The 22291-nt window shown below is 45.7% G+C and overlaps 1 protein-coding gene across 7 annotated transcripts in view; it reads left to right on the plus strand.

The window, feature by feature from the left end:
- LOC116949707 (caskin-1-like) overlaps positions 1 to 22291 on the plus strand; it is a 416361-nt gene that overhangs the window by 367328 nt on the left and 26742 nt on the right. For 5 of the 7 annotated variants that reach the window (XM_032967321.2, XM_032967318.2, XM_032967319.2 and 2 more), the window contains 3 exons: positions 10437 to 10757; positions 16612 to 16680; positions 19473 to 19594. In XM_032967321.2, the coding sequence (XP_032823212.1) occupies positions 10437 to 10757; positions 16612 to 16680; positions 19473 to 19594 (512 nt within the window). The remainder of the gene's footprint in view (positions 1 to 10436; positions 10758 to 16611; positions 16681 to 19472; positions 19595 to 22291) is intronic. The other 2 variants (XM_032967323.2, XM_032967324.2) reach the window with 1 other exon arrangement.

Raw genomic sequence — 22291 nt, forward strand, 5'->3', positions numbered from 1 at the left:
TGCTTTGATATACGAGTGCTTTTGATTACAAACACGTTTCTGGAACGAATTATGCTCGCAATCCAAGGTTTTACTGGTAATTGCGAGTCGTTATAATCACCATATTGACCTAAACTGTACCACGCTTGGTCCATTGCAGTCTAAGCGAATATTACTTTTTTTTTACAATTTGAGTTCCCATTTTAAGAATCAAGTTTTTTTTGTCTCATTTCTAACATCTCGTTTGTATTCCTTCTCATTTTCAACACGGCAGTACCGACGACGCGTTTAAACAATGCTTCGATTCGATTAAAATCAATCCTCTTGGCTCACGATATGCACGTTTAATAGTGCTTGTGAGACATTTGCTATTGCTGCAATGCAAATGAGGATCCACCCGATATGCCGATGTTACACTGAGGCAAAGAGCGTGAACAAGATGAGGAATGGTGCAAGTGAGAATCGATTCTTGTGACGGAACCTCGACTCTCAATCATGATAATTCATCAACCGCAGTGGGGTGATTTGGAGCATGCCCCTCGCGAGTACAGCCACAAGGCAGCCCGTGGCATACCGAGTGATTAATGAGCACATGTAAGAAAATATTCAAACGTAATCATGCAAATGCATGTACAGTACTACTGTACACAGGGTGAGCTACTCACATTCGGAAGGCTGAGACCTCAAATCCTGGGTTGGGGGGTTGATAACTGGACCCATCATTCCACTCTCCTGGATTGATAAAACCGAGTACCACTTTGTGAGGAAGTCAGAAGTGGTCGTTGTATGGCTAGACTCAGCCCCTGCCATAAGAAAGCAGATTTCCCACCACAGGCACAGGGCTGTAAAGAGGAAATGAGCATCGCCACAGAGCTTATTTGAGCAGGAAATCACTTGAATTTACCTTTGAGTAAAGACTATTCTAAGGCTATAAAAGCTTTCAAATACTGTAGTTAGTGGAAAATGTAAATTATGAGAAGTACTCCACCCGTTCGTGAAGTGTTTCTTAGTGGAGTATTTTAGTCGGGCGGTCGTGGCTATGCATGCCTGTAATCCAGCACTGTGGAGGCAGCGAGGGTTCGTGGATCACCGCACAAATGTTGTGAAACTCCCTTCACCTGATGAAGGCCGCTTGTGTTGTGGCCGAAACGTCGTGAGAATATTATTGTGTTATTTTATTTTATCAATTTATTATTTTATTCTCATTCTACGTGACTTTACCTAAAGAACCAAAGAAGATGAATCCTTGCAGTCACGAAAGCTTTAAATCGAAATTAAATTAGTTTTGTCAATACGTGGAACACGAACTTATTTGGAAAACATATATATGTCTAAACTACTTCAGTGATTCGGCAAGTCTTAGCGCGCCGCTATATTTATTCCGTCGCCGTGGAAATGCAGTGTGCAAGTGAAAATAAACACAGATAATGAGATGAATTAACTCATCACTTAATTAGCTGCTGAGTTAATGAAGTAACAGCTGAGGCATTTGCATTATAACCCACGGCACTCGGGTGTGGGGGGGGCGATACGTAGGGCGATGACGCTGTCGGAATCGAGTGGCACAAAGGCCACGGGGTGGGAACCGGGGTCAAGGTGTGCGCTTACTCGAACCAAACATTTGCGGAGTATGATGAGCGGCGATGGACGGACGTTTGAGGTTATTCCTTGCGATGCCATCGTGCGATTTTATTGATCGCGCAAGCCCGCAGCTTGAAGGTCAATATGATAGCCCGTCTGCAGCTTTACGTGGCAGAGGGGGGCTGGGTTCAAGGGTTGGGGCATGTGCAGGAGTTACGGACTTGTTGGCTGTGCCCCACGTGTCGCAGTGCTCCATGATGTCGCCTCGCTATTGTGGCTGCTTGAAGCATAAATAAGTGTAACAATTTTTTTTTTGTTCCTGGGTAGTAGTAAGTGTTATTTCCGAATTGCTTATGCCTCAAAAGTACAGAAAATGGCTATTATTCCCCACAAACTTTTGTGACCAGGACAGTGATATTTAGAAATTTACAGATTTTCAATGAGCAAACGGGCGAATTTGTGTCTTTTCGTTGACATAAAGTCAGAAAAAAGCATATAAATCAAAATTAACATGTATTTATACTAAAGTAATACAAAAATGACTACAAAACGTTTAGAAGTGAGTAGTTTATCAAGATTTACGATTATACTGTAAATCATTTTCACGAATCAGCCCCCAAATGTATTCTCCCATCATGTTCTCGTTATACTGTCCTTGGTAGCGGCAAAGTCCAGTATATCCTTGTGGAAGCGCTCGCCTTGCTCCTCCGAGTACGTTACCATGTTCTCCTTGAATTTATCAAGATGAGCATCAAGGATTTGGACTTTGAGGGACATCCTACAGCCCATTGTGCCGTAGTTCTTCACCAGAGTCTCAACCAGCTCCACATAGTTTTTGACCTTGTGATTGCACAGGAAACCACGAACCACTGCGACAAAGCTGTTCCAAGCCGCTTTCTCCTTACTAGTGAGCTTCTTGGGGAATTCATTGCACTCCAGGATCTTCTTTATCTGTGGTCTGACGAAGACACCAGCTTTGACCTTAGCCTCAGACAGCTTAGGGAAGAAGTCTTGAAGGTACTTTAAGGCTGCCGACTCCTTATCTACAGCTCTGCCAAATTTTTTCATAAGGCCCAATTTGATGTGGAGTGGTGGCATCAGCACCTTCCGGGGTCCACCAGTGGCTCCCACTTGATGTTGTTCCTCCCCACAGAGAACTCGGTCCGCTGTGGCCAGTCCCGCCTGTGGTAGTGGGCCTTGGTTTCTAAATCTTTTGTAGTCATTTTTGTATTACTTTAGTATAAATGCATGTTAATTTTTATTCATATGTTGTTTTTTCTGACTTTATGTGAACGAAAAGACACAAATTCGCCCGTTTTCTCATTGAAAATAGGTAAATTTCAAAATATCACTGTCCTGGTCACAAAAGCAAAGTTTGTGGGGAATAATAGCCATTTTCTATACTTTTTAGGCATAAGCAATTACGAAATAACACTTACTACCCAGGAACAAAAATTGTGTTACATAGTGTAATCAGTTAACCCATTGTTGATAGTGACGAGTCTCTTTTTTTGTTTGGCACTATTTCATTCATTTAGAACCAAATTATTTTGATGACGCCGCCGCCGCCACCACAGCTGCTGCTGATGCTCCTGCGTTGGCGGTGGTTGCACAGACGCAAGTAGCAAAATAAGACTCAAAGCACTGGTCAATCACACTGTGCGTTGAGAAATATATGTATATACTGTAATCGGCGACGTTTCGGGCAATGGTCCGTCTTCATAGCACAGAAATAGAGATGGCGGAGAGAGATAAAATGGATACGTGCAGTCTCCAACCCTTGTCTAAGATGTCATCTATTTTGTTTTAATTTTCCATTCAAGGCTGTGTCAGTGATAAAAGTGTTTCGTTTTATTTTTTATTCACTCGAATTAATGTCAGGCTATAAAATGTAAAATTTACTCTACTTCTGTGTACTCCTTGACGCTATAGCTTCTGGCGATTCTCACAGGGAGAGCTTCCACTGGGGGTGCCCTTTGGAGTCGAGATGTAATGTAAAGCACTATGAGATGCCCCATTGTATCGGGCACGATATATATTTAAATGTATCATGATCTACATCATACTGCTTCCAAATACACCATTCGGGGATATTTCAAGCTCCCTCTCGTAGAGGCCCTTTCCTCCAGCAGTCGTGTGAGCGAGCGGGCGTGTGGATGTATTTAACATTGAGGTCTGCTGCGTTGATGTGTGCGTAACGGTTACACTCTACGGCATGCATGCATGATCACGGGGTCTTCTCAGTGCAGAGTCATCGAGCTGCAAGTAATCAAACGCTTCTGAGTAATGCCCGTGCACTCAGGATCGACGTCGTGTGGCTTCCATTTAGCGTCTCAGCAGTTAAACGATAACATACAAAAAAAATTGCATAATTAAATTGCTGTTAAAGTTTACTTGAGTACGATATCGTGTATATATACACAAAACAACTCGAAGCCTCTTAAAAAGCAATAAGGCACAAGGCAACGCCTCCGACGCAGCAATCCAGCTGTGGTAACCAAGCACTTCAACTTCGAATTTTCAGTGGTGCAGTTAAATTTGCTCTGGGGAGTTTGTGGTGGTTTCTGCCCATACACAATTGATCCATTTGCATCACCTAAGTTGAGTGAATATTGATCTATTTATATGGCCAACATGAGTAAATTGTTGGATAACCCACAAATTGCAGGGATTATAACATAATTCACTGTTATCGGCCACACTTTGAAATTGGAACCGGTAAAGTGATTCCAAACAAGACAAAGATCCCCCGTATAGCCTTAACAAACTGTTGGGGCAAGTGCTATTAGCGAGTAACAACTATGAAGGCCAGAATGGCGCACGAGGACGAGGGTCGCTAGGACAACGCCTGGCCGCCTTTGTCTCCCCAGTGGTGATGTTTATACACCGCACTAGATACTCATTTGAGGCTTAGTCGACCTAGGGGAGCCCCAGGACCGGTACAGATACTCGTCACTGGTTTTGGCCGTGAGCAGGAATCGAACTGGGGTCAACGGGTTCGTAGCGCAGTGCGCTAACCGCTACACCACCATTCCCGATAAAGTGATTCCACCTCGAGTGATACCGACAAGTAAACAATATCTGGTCGGGGCTCATGGACAGACGAGGGGGTGGCTACCGCATTCTCTGGATTAGAAGACGCTCTGGAAAGTAAGACGCACGCCAAACTCTGGAGTGCAATTTGATGAGTACTTTAATAATACGGTACCACCGTGGGGAGCCGTATTCCAGACGATGATTACGAACGCGCCGCTTTAAAATGGGGATAGACGTCTTGGGGAAGTCTGTTATTGCAGACAGTGCAGAGGCTGCGGTGTGTGTGTAAGCTATCCACAGCAGGTGGGTTTCAATTCTCGAAAGGTGTATTCTTAGTTTTTTTCGGTAAAGTCACGTTGAAGAGAAACAACAAAATAACAAAATATATATAAAACAATAAAAAATTATCACGACGTTTCGACCATAACTCAAACGGTCATCATCAGGTGTGTCGGTTTGCATAAATGTATTTTAAAAACGGCATATTTATTTATTTATTTATATATAAAAAATATAACGTTTGCGTCACGCGCAACGATTGGCAGTTTGCCCAGGACTAGTCCATCTATTTTTTGAAAAGAGGAGGGGGGAGACGAAATTTGTTTTTATGTATGCTGTCTGAAAGCCACTGTAAGCGTGAACAATCAATCAAGAACTGAAATGATTTATCAAATCTTTCCAATGATTGCTAAGATAGAATCCATCTTCTCGGTTGAAATTGTCTCTGTGTTTGTATATGTGGATAGCCTCATGAACGAATCTCTCATGGAAGCCAAATGGCTTACAAAGAACCTCCGTCTTGGAAAAGTCAATGGCATGTGAGCCTACTGAATTAGAACAATGATCTGCTACGGCCGAGGTGTTGGTCCTACCGTGTTTAAGGTCTGCTTTATGTTCACGAATGCGGTCCGAGATATGGCGTTTGGTTTCTCCAATGTAACTACTACCACAGAGGCAACTTAGTTTGTAGACACCAGGGTATTGTATGTCCGGAATCACATCTTTTACAGACGGAACCAGATCACGGATTTTATGTAATGTGTTGAAACGGACCTGGATCTTGTGTTTATTCAATATTTTGGACATCTTTTTTGTGATCCCAGCAATGTAGGGTAAAGTGATGGTTTTGAAAGGCTCCTCAAGAGGGTTCTTCTTCATGGTTTGAGTGATAGCTTTGCGGATTGTATAGTCGGAGTAACCATTAGCCCTAAGAGCTTGGTGTACGTGCTTGAGTTCACTGCTTATGTGTTCCTGGTCGGATATGCATTGGGCTCTATGATACAAAGTCTTGATGAGAGAATTCTTCTGTGATGGATGGTGGTGGGAATCCGGTTTCAGATAAGCATCCGTATGGGTAGCTTTCCTGTAGACAGAGTGGCTCATTGAACCATCAGGTCTCTTTTTAATTAGGACATCCAAAAAAGGTATCTTGCCATCTATTTCGACTTCCATGGTAAATCTGATGGCTGGGTGTATGGAATTGATGTGGTCGAAGAATTGGTCTAGAGCAGGCCGGCCATGTGGCCAGATGACAAAAGTGTCATCCACGTACCTCTTCCATAAGGTTGGGCGCAGAGTGGCAGTCTGGATGGCGTCAGTCTCAAATTTCTCCATGAAAATGTTAGCTATAACTGGAGAAAGGGGGGAGCCCATTGGGGTGCCCTCAGTTTGTTTGTAGAAAGTTCCATTCCAAGTGAAGTATGTATTGGTTAAACAGTGTCTCACCAGGGGGGGTACCTCAGTGTTTAGTCCTTGATGAACCAAGTCTTCAATGATTGCAATGGTGTCAGGTACAGGAACCTTGGTGAATAAGGAAACTACATCAAAACTGACAAGCAGGTCGTCTGGGGACAGGGAAATACCCTTGATTGTTGATACCAGGTGAGTAGAATTTTGTACCGCAGAGGTGGTTTTTCCAGTGAAAGGACGCAGGATTTCAGACAAAAAACGAGCTAGTTTGTAGGTGGGGGAGCTGATAGTAGAGACTATGGGACGAAGAGGTGTATCAACTTTATGTATTTTTGGTAAGCCGTATAATCTTGGTGGCCTGGCAGCAGAAGGTTTCAACGAAAACTGTTTAGATTGATCAATTAATGCAGTTGAATCAGAAATTATTTTGTTGGTTTGTGTGACGAGGCTGTTGGTGGGATCTCTTTTTATTTTTGTATAACTACCATCGTCGAGTAATTCTTTAATTTTGTTGTTGTATTCTATTTTATCCATGATGACAGTAGCATTGCCTTTGTCAGCTGAGAGAACTACAATATCATTCCTCTTTTTTAATTTATATAATTCAAAACGCTCATCTTTGCTGAGGTTGCTAGCTGGCATCTTAGCGTTTTTGAGGGTTGCAGCGATTTCAGATCTTGCTACGTCTGCAGCGATGTGACCCAGGCCCCTGAGAGCAACGTCTACTTGGGCAATTATATCATTAACTGGTATGTGTTTAGGTGTGACTGCAAAGTTTAGACCTTTAGCTAAAACGGATTTCAGACCATCGGAAATAGAACTGTTACAACAACAAAATTAAAGAATTACTCGACGATGGTAGTTATACAAAAATAAAAAGAGATCCCACCAACAGCCTCGTCACACAAACCAACAAAATAATTTCTGATTCAACCGCATTAATTGATCAATCTAAACAGTTTTCGTTGAAACCTTCTGCTGCCAGGCCACCAAGATTATACGGCTTACCAAAAATACATAAAGTTGATACACCTCTTCGTCCCATAGTCTCTACTATCAGCTCCCCCACCTACAAACTAGCTCGTTTTTTGTCTGAAATCCTGCGTCCTTTCACTGGAAAAACCACCTCTGCGGTACAAAATTCTACTCACCTGGTATCAACAATCAAGGGTATTTCCCTGTCCCCAGACGACCTGCTTGTCAGTTTTGATGTAGTTTCCTTATTCACCAAGGTTCCTGTACCTGACACCATTGCAATCATTGAAGACTTGGTTCATCAAGGACTAAACACTGAGGTACCCCCCCTGGTGAGACACTGTTTAACCAATACATACTTCACTTGGAATGGAACTTTCTACAAACAAACTGAGGGCACCCCAATGGGCTCCCCCCTTTCTCCAGTTATAGCTAACATTTTCATGGAGAAATTTGAGACTGACGCCATCCAGACTGCCACTCTGCGCCCAACCTTATGGAAGAGGTACGTGGATGACACTTTTGTCATCTGGCCACATGGCCGGCCTGCTCTAGACCAATTCTTCGACCACATCAATTCCATACACCCAGCCATCAGATTTACCATGGAAGTCGAAATAGATGGCAAGATACCTTTTTTGGATGTCCTAATTAAAAAGAGACCTGATGGTTCAATGAGCCACTCTGTCTACAGGAAAGCTACCCATACGGATGCTTATCTGAAACCGGATTCCCACCACCATCCATCACAGAAGAATTCTCTCATCAAGACTCTGTATCATAGAGCCCAATGCATATCCGACCAGGAACACATAAGCAGTGAACTCAAGCACGTACACCAAGCTCTTAGGGCTAATGGTTACTCCGACTATACAATCCGCAAAGCTATCACTCAAACCATGAAGAAGAACCCTCTTGAGGAGCCTTTCAAAACCATCACTTTACCCTACATTGCTGGGATCACAAAAAAGATGTCCAAAATATTGAATAAACACAAGATCCAGGTCCGTTTCAACACATTACATAAAATCCGTGATCTGGTTCCGTCTGTAAAAGATGTGATTCCGGACATACAATACCCTGGTGTCTACAAACTAAGTTGCCTCTGTGGTAGTAGTTACATTGGAGAAACCAAACGCCATATCTCGGACCGCATTCGTGAACATAAAGCAGACCTTAAACACGGTAGGACCAACACCTCGGCCGTAGCAGATCATTGTTCTAATTCAGTAGGCTCACATGCCATTGACTTTTCCAAGACGGAGGTTCTTTGTAAGCCATTTGGCTTCCATGAGAGATTCGTTCATGAGGCTATCCACATATACAAACACAGAGACAATTTCAACCGAGAAGATGGATTCTATCTTAGCAATCATTGGAAAGATTTGATAAATCATTTCAGTTCTTGATTGATTGTTCACGCTTACAGTGGCTTTCAGACAGCATACATAAAAACAAATTTCGTCTCCCCCCTCCTCTTTTCAAAAAATAGATGGACTAGTCCTGGGCAAACTGCCAATCGTTGCGCGTGACGCAAACGTTATTTTTTTTATATATAAATAAATAAATATGCCGTTTTCAAAATAAATTTATGCAAACCGACACACCTGATGATGACCGTTTGAGTTATGGTCGAAACGTCGTGAGAATTTTTTTATTGTTTTATATATATTTTGTTATTTTGTTGTTTCTCTTCAACGTGACTTTACCGAAAAAACTAAGAATATGAATTACTGCAGTCACGAAAGCTTTAAATCAAAATTTCTCGAAAGGTGGTTTGAACAAAGGAAATAGCAGAGAAGCTTTGGCCTTTAAGGAGAGGCGCACGTGCGATGATGTTATGGAACTTCGTGACAGGATGGAGTAAAGGCACTTTGAAGTTCCCAATGGAATGTGTGTCAGGAAAGCAGTGTTGAGGCTAAATCAGAAAGATAACGTCGTGATGGGTCGGGGGTGCCTGTGCGGGATGGACGATGGCAGGTGACCGAGGCGGCTGGCGGCTAGGCACCCACAGAGGTCGGGTGACCGAGGGCTAGCCTGAAGGCAGCTGGATTTTGACCGTTACTCTCAGAACAGATCGCGGGGAGGTCACCTCTGTGACTCTGCAACGAGTTGTGGTGATCCGTACAGCACAGGTGTTGACCGGCGAGGTCTCGTCGGCATCTGCAACTCTTCGGCCGCCGTGTCAACCTGGCCTTGAAAGATGTTCAAACGAACCCGGTGCGAATTTAATCATCGGCCATTGCCTCTGCAAATGGGCAGACTGCGATCATGGCTCGTTGTTCCCTCGTAATGTCCACTCGGGTCTCCTGAACTCATTAAAACAAAGGAAGGTCACGTTAAATCTTGACGTAAAGCTTTCGTGACTGCGGGAATTCGTATTCTTTGGGTCTTTCGGTAAAGCCACGTAGAACAAACAAAAAATAACAAAAAACGACGACGTTTCGATCGCAACACGAGCAATCGTCATCAGGAGGCAAAATTGAGGGTGTGACAATTGCTTGTGTTGCGATCGAAAGGTCGTCGTTTTTTGTTGTTATTTTTTTTGTTCCACGTGACTTTACCGAAAGACCCAAAGAATATGAAGGTCACGTTACTTAATTTTTACACTGAACCACAACGCCCTTGGCTAATAAGATCCGCACACAGCAGCAGCAGCAGGCGCAGACTTTAACCCAAGCACTACCGCACTCGCGCGTCTACCCCAGAGCTCACCGAGTACACATGCGGAACACATCGCAGTTTCTGCAGCTTCACGGAGGGCAAACCGCACCTGGCCTCGTGGGAAACTCTGGGGCAATGCTTGAGCCGTGCACTGAGACCACTCGCCACTTGCGCAACGCGCGCTTGTACACGTACACGTGCTTGCACCTCCTATCGATAACATCAACTTTACACTAACACTTGCTCCTGTTCTGCACTTTTCATATGTCACGACCTGTGCAAGAGGTGCGTACGTTGTACTTTCACTTATTCTACTAATATTTTCCTTCTCTCTCCTCTCCTGTTTTCATTCGTGTCACCACCCACCACCACCGCGTGCGGCGTCACTCAATGGCCCCCCTCATTGTGCTCGTTGCCCGTGGCACCTACCCCCCACATTTCCGTGTATCTCTCCTCTGTCCCCCCCCACATTGCCTGACCCCATTCGCACTTTCCCCACCATCGAAACCAAGTCTCCTGCCTGTCCCCTGGCCTCGGGCCTGGGCAGGCAGCAACTCCCTCCACGGCCGGCCCCCGGGCCTACTCTTACTGCACCCTGCGCGTGTCTCAGCATGCTCGGCGACAGCAACAGCAGCAGCAATCGCAGCCGCAGCAGCAGCAACAGCAGCCGCAACAGCAGCCGCAGCAGCAGCAGCAAGCCTCAGTGGCGGGTGCCACAGCAGCCGGCCACTCCTACTTTCTGTGCCAGCCGTTGTCCTTGCCCCTACCCCCACCTCCTCCAGCTCCGGAGACTCAGGCGCTCCAGGCTGAGCCTGCGGAGGCCGAGTCGCAAGGTGGGCAACCGTAGGGGCAACCGTAGGGAATGGGCGACGGTGGGCTTCTCCGTCTTCGGGTTGTTGCCGCGTGGCTTCCCCGGCGCGTGGAGCGAAACGTCGGGCGTCGTGCAGAGCGACGCGCGCGGTATACAACCCATGAGCACCACAGCAGCACGAGCCGCGAAACCCCACGCGGTAGAATTGGATGCACTGCGGTGGGTGAAGAGGGGACCGTGAATGATGTTGCAGCCAATTGAACACTGCGATACTGCGCTTCACTTCATAATGGGATGTGGTAGGGTTCATGACCCCCTGCATAATTGTGCTCGTGGTGCTTCAAGGGTGTTAATCTTTAGGGTCACCTTCGTCACCCCGATGTGTAAGGCGTGGACACTTTGTTGCCCACAGTTGGATGAGAGAAGAACCACGATTCTCAATATAAGGGGCGAGCAAACGAAGCCAAACTATCTCCAGAGGAGCTTAGAAGAAGAATAATAATAATGCAGAAATTCTGACGTCCAAATGCTTGCGCCTTCTTTCGTAGTAAAAAAAAAACATGTAACACGAACATCGTGTGAGCATTTTTTGGTTTGGCCCGTTAGGCCTGAAGGCACTCCTGTGGTCTCACCCGGTGTGTGTGTGCCAGTTAACTTGTTTTATAATAACAGTTTTGTTTCATATTCTTAGTTTTTTCGGTAAAGTCACGTTGAAGAGAAACAACAAAATAACAAAATATATATAAAACAATAAAAAATTCTCACGACGTTTCGACCATAATGTGACTTTTTTTTATTGTTTTATATATATTTTGTTATTTTGTTGTTTCTCTTCAACGTGACTTTACCGAAAAAACTAAGAATATGAATTACTGCAGTCACGAAAGCTTTAAATCAAAGTTTTGTTTCAATTAGAGAAACCCCCTAACAGTCAACCACTAAAGTGGCAGCGTAGTCGCAAACTGTAAACGAATTGCGCGTGGCCATCGCAAACCGAGTGTGGCTGTTTTGTTTGCGTTACAAATGGTGCACGTTAATTACTTTTTCAGTTGTAATTGCAAACAGTTCATTTGTTCGTCGTTGCAGTCAGTTGTTAAGGTCTTCAATTAATCCTTATTATCAGAAGTGCACGGTAATATTCCCACTAATTTGGAATTGACACTGATTTATGTGGAAGGTACTGAGCCTGTGGAAGTGTCTGAAGGTTTTTTTTAGAAAACCAGCAGTGAGAAAACACTGACATGAGATGCCTCGGCAAATACGGCACCAACAGCGGCTCTCCGCTTTGGTTTCGAGTCGGAAGCAGGCGATGTCCGATGTTTCGCACCACGTGCCGGGAGCTGCTTCGGAAAAGTGAGATTCCCCATCGATATTATTTCAGTTCCCGACAGAAGCTCCCGGCAAGTTGGAGCGAAGCGTCAAGGCTTGCCGTCCCGAACAGCACGCGGCATGACCCGAAAACACATCGCAGGGCCGTACAGCGCACCGCCAAAAGCCACACGTTGGTGTGGCATCAGCACAGCCTGCCTTGTGCTGGACCCAGAGTTGTTACTCAGGGGTTACTTACTTCCGAGCCACAGGAGTCCCACGTGACTGCAGCTGCAGCTGATGGGAACGACTGCCCTTGTCTGATCCCAATTAGTGGGCCTCAGCAGGAGCCTGCTATAATTGGTGGGTTATTAATTTTGTTGTGTACATCTCCCCCCCCCCCCCCTTAATATTTAATTCAATTTCCTATATTAAATCACACGCGAACCCGTTGATATTCAATCTTTGCTTTTCCCAAGGGGTATTTATGCAAGGACTAACGTCATTAACTCATTTTAATGAAGTCGTGGCTATTTGGGCTGTGACACCGATGATGATGATGATGATAATAATAAAATAATCATTTGAGCACTGGAACATTCACTTAAGAGGCCAACCATACAACGTCCGTTACACATTTGCAACCAGCCCTGGCAGCGTGACCTTGATTATAGCGATGGGGGGGGGGGGGGGGGTCAAACCAAATCCCACGACACGGTCCTCGTGAAACAAAATTTAAAACAATGTAAGACGCACAAGGAACTGGACGACAATGCGATTAACTATCGTGCGCATTCAGCTCGAGCGTCTAGCCCCCTGGGTATGCGAGGAAAGGCTGCGGGCGCCCATCGTTAATTTCTACGCATGTTTAGCACTCAGTGCAGCCCCAGACGGCTTGTGGATCAATCACGTGAAGCTTGCCGGTGGTTCTCAACCGGGGGGGGGGGGGGTACACGGGACCCCCTCTGGGGGTGCGTGGCGATGTCGAAGGGGGTAGGTACGCGAGGTGATTTATAGATCTGTTCAATTGTTTTATACATGAGAGTCATTAGTGAATAATCATGTATGATCTGCCTATACAAAATAACTATGATGACATTTTAATCCGTATGGCCACCTAGGACGATATATAAAAGACCTTCATAAAATCATTGATCCTAAACAATACGAGCTACCAAGAGTAGCCAGCGAGCACGAACAAATAACGCCACGCGTGCAGAGCGTCCGTTGCATTTTTTGTAAGCGCTTGCTGTTACTCGCGAGTTTGGGTACATCACAAAATGGACAATTGGGTTCAAATGTTGATGTTCATTGTTCATGCATTAATTTCTCAGAACCATGTTGGGTCAGGCAAGGTGGGTCACTCGGTTGAAACTAAATTCAACAAGGAGGGTGCAGCAGTAGCCAACAAAAAAAAAGGTTGAGAACCCCACTGCGTTAAATGAAGGATCCCAAAGCAGAACATTTTCCATTGGTGCTAACTTTTATGAAACTACCACCACTGTATGTATGTTGAACTTCTTTCGTACCTGTACGTAGCCATCTGCGCTTAACAAAATTGTGGTGGAAGGACAACAAACTAAAGACAAAGAGCAGTTCTAAAGAAATTAGTTTTCAATCGAGATTTAAAAGTGCATAGCTCCAGTGGCTTCCTAATAATATACTGGTCTTTCCTGTAGGCATGTGGTATTTCGACAACTAAGTGCATTCATGTCTTAAACTCTATAGGTGAAAACAGGACACAAACTACAGGACATATATCGTACCAAAAACATTGTTTGACTTAACTATAAGGATTTAGAATGGGGGGCTGACCCATCAGCAGGGGGTTGGGGGAACACTCACCCCCATGACAGCATGAGGTAACTGGGAAATTCACACCGATGATACAACACAAACTATCGCACTGCCAAGCATGATTATAATTGGTTCTCGACGTCTTCTCATTGACCGCTTAAAATGCTTCTAAGACATCACCGGCCACTGGGGGGGGGGGGGGGGGGGTTGGAGTTCACGAGAGAATCATTTGCATGCAAAGTACCAGCGAAGCTACGCAGGCAAGAGGTCCGTCTGTAAAGATGGGACAAATTCCACGTGGCAGCATCGCCGGGAAATGGGTCAGGGTGCAATCAGTAGCGTGGCATGCCAGTGTCGCGTCTGTCCCCGTCGCACTGTTACTTGACCTTACGGTGTAACGTTTTAGGGTTTCCGCGGGATTTTTTGGTAGGGGTTACGATAGGCCTGCTTTCCAGGAAAAGTGAGGATTTTTGTTCGCAAACAAGGCTATGCGACCGATTTCACCAAGTGCATGTCGTGAGGGATGCCGTGGCATAGCGGTTAGCGCAGTCTGCTACGAAGAGCAAACCCTGTGCTCGAAGTCTGACCAGACAACACCCCCCCCCCCGACAGACTGATAGTGGGGGGGGGGGGGGTTGGGGGGTCGTGGGAAGGTCTTCATCCAGCAGTGGATTAATGAATTTAGCTATAAATCTAATTAATGTGATGAAGTTGTCCAGCGATGCGATGGAGTGTGCCATGGGGTAGTTTAGATCAATACGCGTTTACGGATAGATGAGACAAGATAGATTAGACCCCAAAAAAATTGTCACATGCTTGCATGACTTCGTTTGCTACAGAGCACGAGGGTAAGCAGGCAAGTGGCAGAGTGTTTGATGGTAAACCTTTCAATAACGACATTTGATACCGAACAATTATATACGAATGTGCTTGATGATTGAAGGGATTTTTAAAAGGTTTGTTTTATATATTTGTATAAACATGTATATGCATTTATATGTCCCCTTGCTGTGCTCTCTCTCCTGTTGTGTCCGTCCAACAATTATTTTATCTTGCGCGGTGATTTTGTTGACCATGACTGCTGTCTTGCTCATATTTATTTTGACCCCAAACTTTTGCAGTCGCTTTTGTTCGTTTCTTTCTTCCATGCGCCGTAGTTTGTCTGCACCCGACGATTTTTAAGACTTTTGATGCACCTAGTTGTCGAAATTCCACATGCCCCGAGGAAAGTATATTCATTGAACAGTCATTCCAAAGTGTATTGGTAGGCTCATCATATTTTCATAAATTGGTTTCCCTGCTAGTGTCAGCTGTGCCCACGGATGGCCGAGTTAATATGCAAGTAATTATGACATTATTACTTGAGAAAGCTTGGGCCACCCTGGGCATACATTGTAGGTCTCTTTGCGTTTGACCAAAAAGATATTGCCAAACTTTATGCGCATATTCATATTCATTCTACCATAAAAGCTACCAAGTGCGAATTTAAGCGATCACAGGTTTAAATTGAATATTGAACTATTTGACACAGCACAGGCCAAATAAACAAAATCATACTGGTAGGAACCTCCTGGTTCCACCAGCCCACAGGGGATTATTGTGTCCGTCCGTCGTGCATCCAAAAATGGGAGGGGTGGGGCTGGGTGGATAGGGGAGGGTGGGGAGGGGCTGGGTGGGGAGGGTGGGGCTGGGTGGGGAGGGGCTGGTCACCCCGTGGTGCCCTTATAAAACTCAACGTTTAACCTACTCACGCCGGCTTGTGCCCGCCCTCACAGTCGGGCATATTTGGCGGAATACACCACGTGGTGCCGCCGTTGACCCTGGCCATTGACCGAGCAACCCAACGTTCCTACCAGCTCCCTCCGCAGGAATGTGTTATTACCCAAGCTACAAAGCCTTCTGACAGCATTGGTTCAAGGCAAGCAAACTACTTTTTTAGTATAAAGACAAATATGCGGAGGAGACAATGTGCCTCCTTATATATTTTATTTTGATTTGGCTCGAGAACAAAGCTCACTTTGAAGGGAATTTGGAAGTAGTTCTGTAAGATTCTTCCACTGGCCGTCCACTGACAATTGCCGTTGCCACTGCTCCACAAGAGCTCTGAATGAACGCTTCCTATCACAACACGATGCCCATAGCACAAATTGGAATAACGTTGCTATTTAACAACAACCACAACAACACACATACAAAGTAAGGCGTAAATAAGTAATATTTTAAAAATGATTTTTTTTTAAACACGCTTTAATGAAATATACCGTACGAGTAATGGTAGAACTCCACGACTCCAGGAAGTGACCCCGAAGCTTGCCATAACGTAAGGGGCCGTGGCCAATTACAGCCAACGTCAGTTGAGCGTGGACAATTTAGACCCAAGCCGAAACATAACATATAAAAAATCATGTTTAAAAACATATTATTTTTAATGCTAGAATATAGTATTGTCATCAGTATGACATACGTATACCAAGTTTGCAGTTGATACGACATTGGGAAGTGGGTTAAAATTGAGTTACAAGATTTGAGAATACGACAACAACAGACAATGAGTTTATTAAAAAAAAGCGCGTAAAAACACAAACGATATAAAAAAACCACAAACGATAGAAAAAAACACAAGCGGTAGAAAAAAAAGCCGCATCATTCTTGGACACAGCAACCCTAAAAGCATTTTCGTGGACCGAGCCAGTAGGAAGATGGTCTCAGTCAGCCAATGGGCCGACGGTTTGTGTCTTGCCCCCCCCCACTTCCCCACATCTCGCGTGCAGGGGAGACGCCGGGCCAGACGGGTGGCAGCAGCTCCACGGAAGACGTGTGGGCCGCCAAGACACCCACGGGTAACCGCCACTCGGCCTCCATACGCTTTGCGACAGCGTCCATCCGCACTCGCCTACCGTGGCGATTGCAGCAGCAGCAGCAGCAGGCATCTCTGTGCCATGGGTTTATCTGCCACTTATTTTTCAAATGCATCCCCGGGGTGGCTCAGAAGTCAGAGCGCTGAGCTGGCACCACTGAGATCCTGGGTTTGAATCCTGACAAGCCACCTGTGATTAGACGGACATCTCTCGTTTTAAGTGGGTTGATGTTCTCAGCCCGGTCACCAAATGGACTGTACAAAAATAAACACAAGAGTAATACATTTGATCTTGATTTGCACTTAAATTGGATAAATTCCAGCTCTGAAATTCAAAACAAATTTGGTTTGACTGCCGTGCATAAAACACTACTCGAGCGGAGGGTTGGTGGGAGAGTGTTGTCCCCGAGTGCTGGTTTCAAAGGTCACTGAAGGGATCTCAGAGGTAGCTCTGTTGTATCCACTTCCACGCACTGTTTTCTAACAATGCACTGCTTTATGAGAGTTCAGAATGGGGTCTTCTCATTGCATGGCACTGACAACACAAAAATAAAAGTCATCGTGCAAGCGTAGCGGTCAGCGTGCTTGCAATGGGCTCTGCTTGCTCAAGCCCCATATGTACTTGTGTATATTGAATTTCTTTCGCACCGTACGTAGCCAACCATGATAATCAGAGGTGCCGATGACAATTACCAACGTTGTTCGATATCCTGGAAATTGAACACTGAAGATACCTGAACCTGGTTTATAGGAGTCAGGCATTATAGTCCAAAACATATACAGTATAAAATACATTTTAAATAAATAAATGTGCTTCAGGTTTCCGTGCAAGAGATACTGATTCTCAATGAGATCCGACCGAGCTGAATAATGAACATTGATTGAGTAGTCATGTGCTCTTAACTCCTACCTATGGCTTCGATAATGCATTGTGGCTCATATTAGTATGAGGCCTGAGTATTGTTTTGTCTATACATCTAAATTGTAAATCAATTTTCTTGAAAGTAATAAAATAAAAATGGGGTTCATAAAAAAAAATTGCTTACTTTAAACGGCTTGTTTTTCACTTTTATCGTTAAACATGCGACGAACATCTGACAAGGACATTAACAATTAGATTCAGAATCAGATGGCATATTTTATTTTCCTTTTATTGCTCACCACAAAATGTTTGGCATAGCTGTACGCTGGCCTTGCACGGTCTTGTATGGGCACATTAATAACGCCCAGTAAATCCTGGGCGTTTAAGAAAAAAAATTGTCGAATGGGTTTTTTTCTTCCTTTCTGCTGTAGGATTAACAAAAATAATACTGCCAACGCAGACGGGGAGATTGATAGTAGCATATGGCCGGCAGCTGAGAAGAAATTCAAACCATCATTATTATCAGGGAAATGTGCACGGGCCTATCGCCAGCAGGCTTAGGATTGTTAAAAGCTCTGTTCAAAAACATGTTTTTTTCCCATGAAAGTAACAAAAATAAACGTACTTTTTAAAGCAATTAAATATGTTTACTCCATTTTGTTTTATTTAATTGGCTCGTTTGTCACATGCAGAGTATAGAAATGAAGCCTTTAGTGAATTTGACAATTTGTCATCAATTGTGCTGGAGTGAAAGAGGAAAGTGAAAAACACGCAGGGTGCAGATTAACTCGCCGTTAAAACCCATCGGGTACTTCCCTTACCGTGGGGTTCCGAGGGCAAGTGTGTGTTGGAATGGGGAGCGGCCGTGTCGTGGTTAGCGCGCTGCACTGTGACCTCGGCGACTCGAGTTCGATTCCTGCTCCTGGCCAACATCAGTGGCGATTGTCTGAACCGGTCTTGGTCCTCCCCTAGGTCAACTCAGCCTCAAATAAGTAGCAGGCATGGTGTGTAAACATCGCCACTGGGGAAACAAAGGTGGCTAGGCGTGGTGTTGGCTTCCCACCCCCCCCCCCCGTGTACCGTGCTTGCCTTTATAAGTGCTCGCTAACAGCACTTGCCCCAACAGTCTGTTAGGGCTATAGGGGGGATCTTTGTCTTTGTGTGTTGTATTCTGAGCACTCATCGAGAGTTGTTTCCATTGTGTCCACGAGTCCATCGTCGAGGCGATTCCTTGTGATCCCATGCCTCTTATTCCGCACTGGATTTCAACATATTATTGAATGGACATGAAATAGAATTGGATACATTGTTTTATGAACTCCGAGACATGAGTCTGATTCCTGGCCATGGCTAACGTCAGTGGTGAGTGAAAGGAACCATCATGCCTCAGCCCCCTCCTCCAGCAATCCGTACTGTCCAGTGTGGTGAAGTATGGTCAAATGACTGGCACTGCGTTGGGGGAAGGCCTTCATCCAGCAGTGGATTAGCAAATAACTGCACGTTATATAACTTGCCATCACAGTCTGTAAGGCAATCCAATCCGAGTCTTTGTAAAGTCAAAGTGATTTCCTGCACACAAGAGCACATGAGTGCCCATCTTCCGTTTACAGCCCTCAGCCAGTGATTAAAATTCCACATTCCTATGGCAGGGACGAGTCTTTCCACGCAACAACCACCGTTGACTTCCTCACAATGTGGCGGTACTCACGTTATCGACCCCATAGGGATGATGGGCTGAGTAAACCACCAAGGACTCGCAACCTTCTGACTGCGAGCCCCTTCCCTCTGCCCGCTGCAATGCGTGGAGCGTGAACCCCCCCCCCCCCTTCCGCGCCGCCGTGTTTTCCCTGCGCTGACGGAACCGCACCGCTTGTTCTACCCCCCCCCCCCCCACCTCTGACTGGCGCCACTAGGAGGAGACCGCAGCAGCATCGGCAGCACGGGCAGCGTGGGCAGCAGCCGCAGCTCGGGCAGTGGGCAGAGCGCCGGAAGCGGCAACGGGCAGCACCACGCGAGCAACGGGGAGACGGTCAAGGTGCAGCGGCACACTCCCGGGCACGCGCGCGCCAGCGAGCCAGCCAGCGAGCCAGCGAGCCAGCCAGTCAGTGAGCCAGCCAGCCAGCGAGCCAGCGAGCCAGCGAGCCAGCCAGCCAGCCAGCGAGCCAGCGCGCCAGCCAGCGAGCCAGCCAGCCAGCGAGCCAGCCAGCCAGCCAGCCAGCGAGCCAGCCAGCCAGCGAGCCAGCCAGCGCGCCAGCCAGCCAGCCAGCGAGCGAGCGTCCTGTGTTTAGAAGCGCGTGGAACGGCGGCGCCGACGCGAACAAGGCTTTGCCTTCAACGTGGGATTGTGGCCCACGTGGCCTCACGAACGCGAGGCTCTGTTCGCTTCACGGCACCGGCGGCCAGTGCACGAAGCACTGTGATCCTTGCTGGCGGATCTCGACGGGCTGCGCGAGTTCCAACACCGGAAAGCTGTAACCAACAATTGCCCAGGCGGATTTTGAGCCCGTGATATATACTGGAGACGTAGAGTGCTTCCGCCATCTATTGGTGGACGTGGTTATGTTCTCAGCGTACGAATTCCTCAGTCAGGGATTTTTAATTTGCCATCAGCTGCAGCAATGGAAGTTGCTGTTTTGCTTATGTTGGAGGTGTTTGTTCTGATTTGTTCCTGAGATCCACAACAAAATCTATCGTGATCCACCCTCGGATCATGATCCACGTATTGGCCTATGCTGCTTTATGGCCTTCCGTTTTAATATTTGACACCCAGCGGGTGCACACTTTTCAGAGAATTCAACTTGTAATGGTTTAATAATTGAACGTCTGATATGTGTGTATCTCCTATACATGGTCATCCAAAATGAATATCACTACACGAGTGAGATTGGCTGGAGTTGAAGCACCAAGTGGCCTAACGCTTTACTCATTATCATCGCTAAATGCTCGCCTCCTGCTTTCAGACTTGCCGGTTGGTAAACGTTGCCACAACTCGTGTAAGTTGTCACAATATTGTGGATACATTCTTCGATACAATTTCATTTCTCTTCATGCCCCGAGAGGAAAAAATAATAATACCTAACACCTCGCTACTCTTCAAACGTACAGTTGTGCAAGGGTGCATTCATCTTTATTCGTTGGGGTACAGCTGCCAGCTCATGGAAAAAATCTGGCGAGAAAATAAATTGTGCTCGAGCACCAGTCTGCCCCATGCATTGTGCAATTTCACCAAAATCCTGTTGACATGGCTTACAGATGATTGAAATTACGTTGCACAATATGACTCTGAATTCGTAAAAATGTTTACAAAATTTTGCAAGCGAACCACATTGCGTGGTGCAGCATTCATGTTATCGCGCTGTAATTTCCAGTGTAGCTGCACGTGTTCATTATAGGTGCGAGCCAGAAATAGCACCCAGGGTGTGAGTGCCAACGAATCAAATCGAATCATAGAGCGCATATGGTATTCGCACCATTCCTCCCGCGCTGTATTTCTCGGATTAGTCGTGTGCAGTCTCCCTTTTCTTCATGAGATTGATGTTGATTTAGAGAAAGAACTATCTTTTTAGATTGAGGTGGTCGTGCTAGATAATTGTGTCAGGAGGTGCGACTGAGTAGTGAATCACTTGGTGATGCCTCCTTCGTGATTGTAAAGTTGGCGTTGAGTCGTTATGCATCCCACGGTCTGTTCTGAGTGAACACAGCCACACGATAGTTTCACAGCAAGGAGGCATTTGCTGCTGTGTGGTCTTTCCCAGTGAAATCATTTACAAGCAATTTCACAATCTGGGCATCGTTTTTCGGATAACGTTCAAGGCGGGATCTTCAACGTGCATGACCTCAAGTTCGCCGGTTGCAAGAACAGCGGCCGGGGTCTGGCAGCGCACTATGAATGAGCAATCAACGTGCAGGATTCCAAATTCTGTAAGCAGTGTGTTATTCCAAGAGAATGAAATCCAGTCTTGGCTACAAACATTTTTATTCATTAAGACTTCGGTCTTAAAACTCAAGGCTGTGCTTTAATGGAATAGGTGTTTCCCTTAGCTAGATATGGCACACTCAACTCCCACCAGCTATAACGTGTGTATTTTTTTGTACGCGATTTCAAAACATTTTGTGCAGACGGAAATTGTAAAACTGAAATGCGTTTGTGTGCACGCTTTGTATGCTTCTGTGTGTGCCCTTTGATTATGGATGTTGAACGATGAATGTGCACCCGTGTTGGGTAAATTGACATGTCTGTATGTATGTGTGTGTTTTCATACATGTGTGTGGGGAGTGGTAGCATAGTGATTAGCGCGCTGCACTGGGAACTCGACTACCCGAGTTCAATTCCCGCTCATGGCCAACGCCAGTGAAAGTTATCTGAACTGGTCCTGGGTCTGCCGTAGTTTTGCTCAGCCTCAAATGAGTACCTGGTGCAGTGTGTAAACATCACCAATGGGGAGACAAAGGTGGTTGGGCGTGGTGCTCAAAACTCACCCCCTTGAGTGCCGGTCCAGCCTTAATAGGTGCTCGCTAACAGCACTTGCCCCAACAGTCTGTGAAGGCTATACACGGGATCTTTGTGTGGGGGTGGTTGGGGGGTGATGGGGTGTGGTGTATTACTGTTTTTTTTTTATTTAGAAACAAGCGTTTTGAGTATTTGGCTGCTATAAATTTCCACGCGGTAAGTCACTTTGTTGCGCTATCATTTGCGGCCAGGTCACTTCTGAAAAAGAGCTATACAACTCAA

Source organism: Petromyzon marinus, chromosome 37 (genome assembly GCF_048934315.1).
Source record: "Petromyzon marinus isolate PM22_M1 ecotype Great Lakes invasive population chromosome 37, UKy_Petmar_22M1.pri1.0, whole genome shotgun sequence".
Taxonomy (NCBI): Eukaryota; Metazoa; Chordata; class Hyperoartia; order Petromyzontiformes; family Petromyzontidae; genus Petromyzon; species Petromyzon marinus.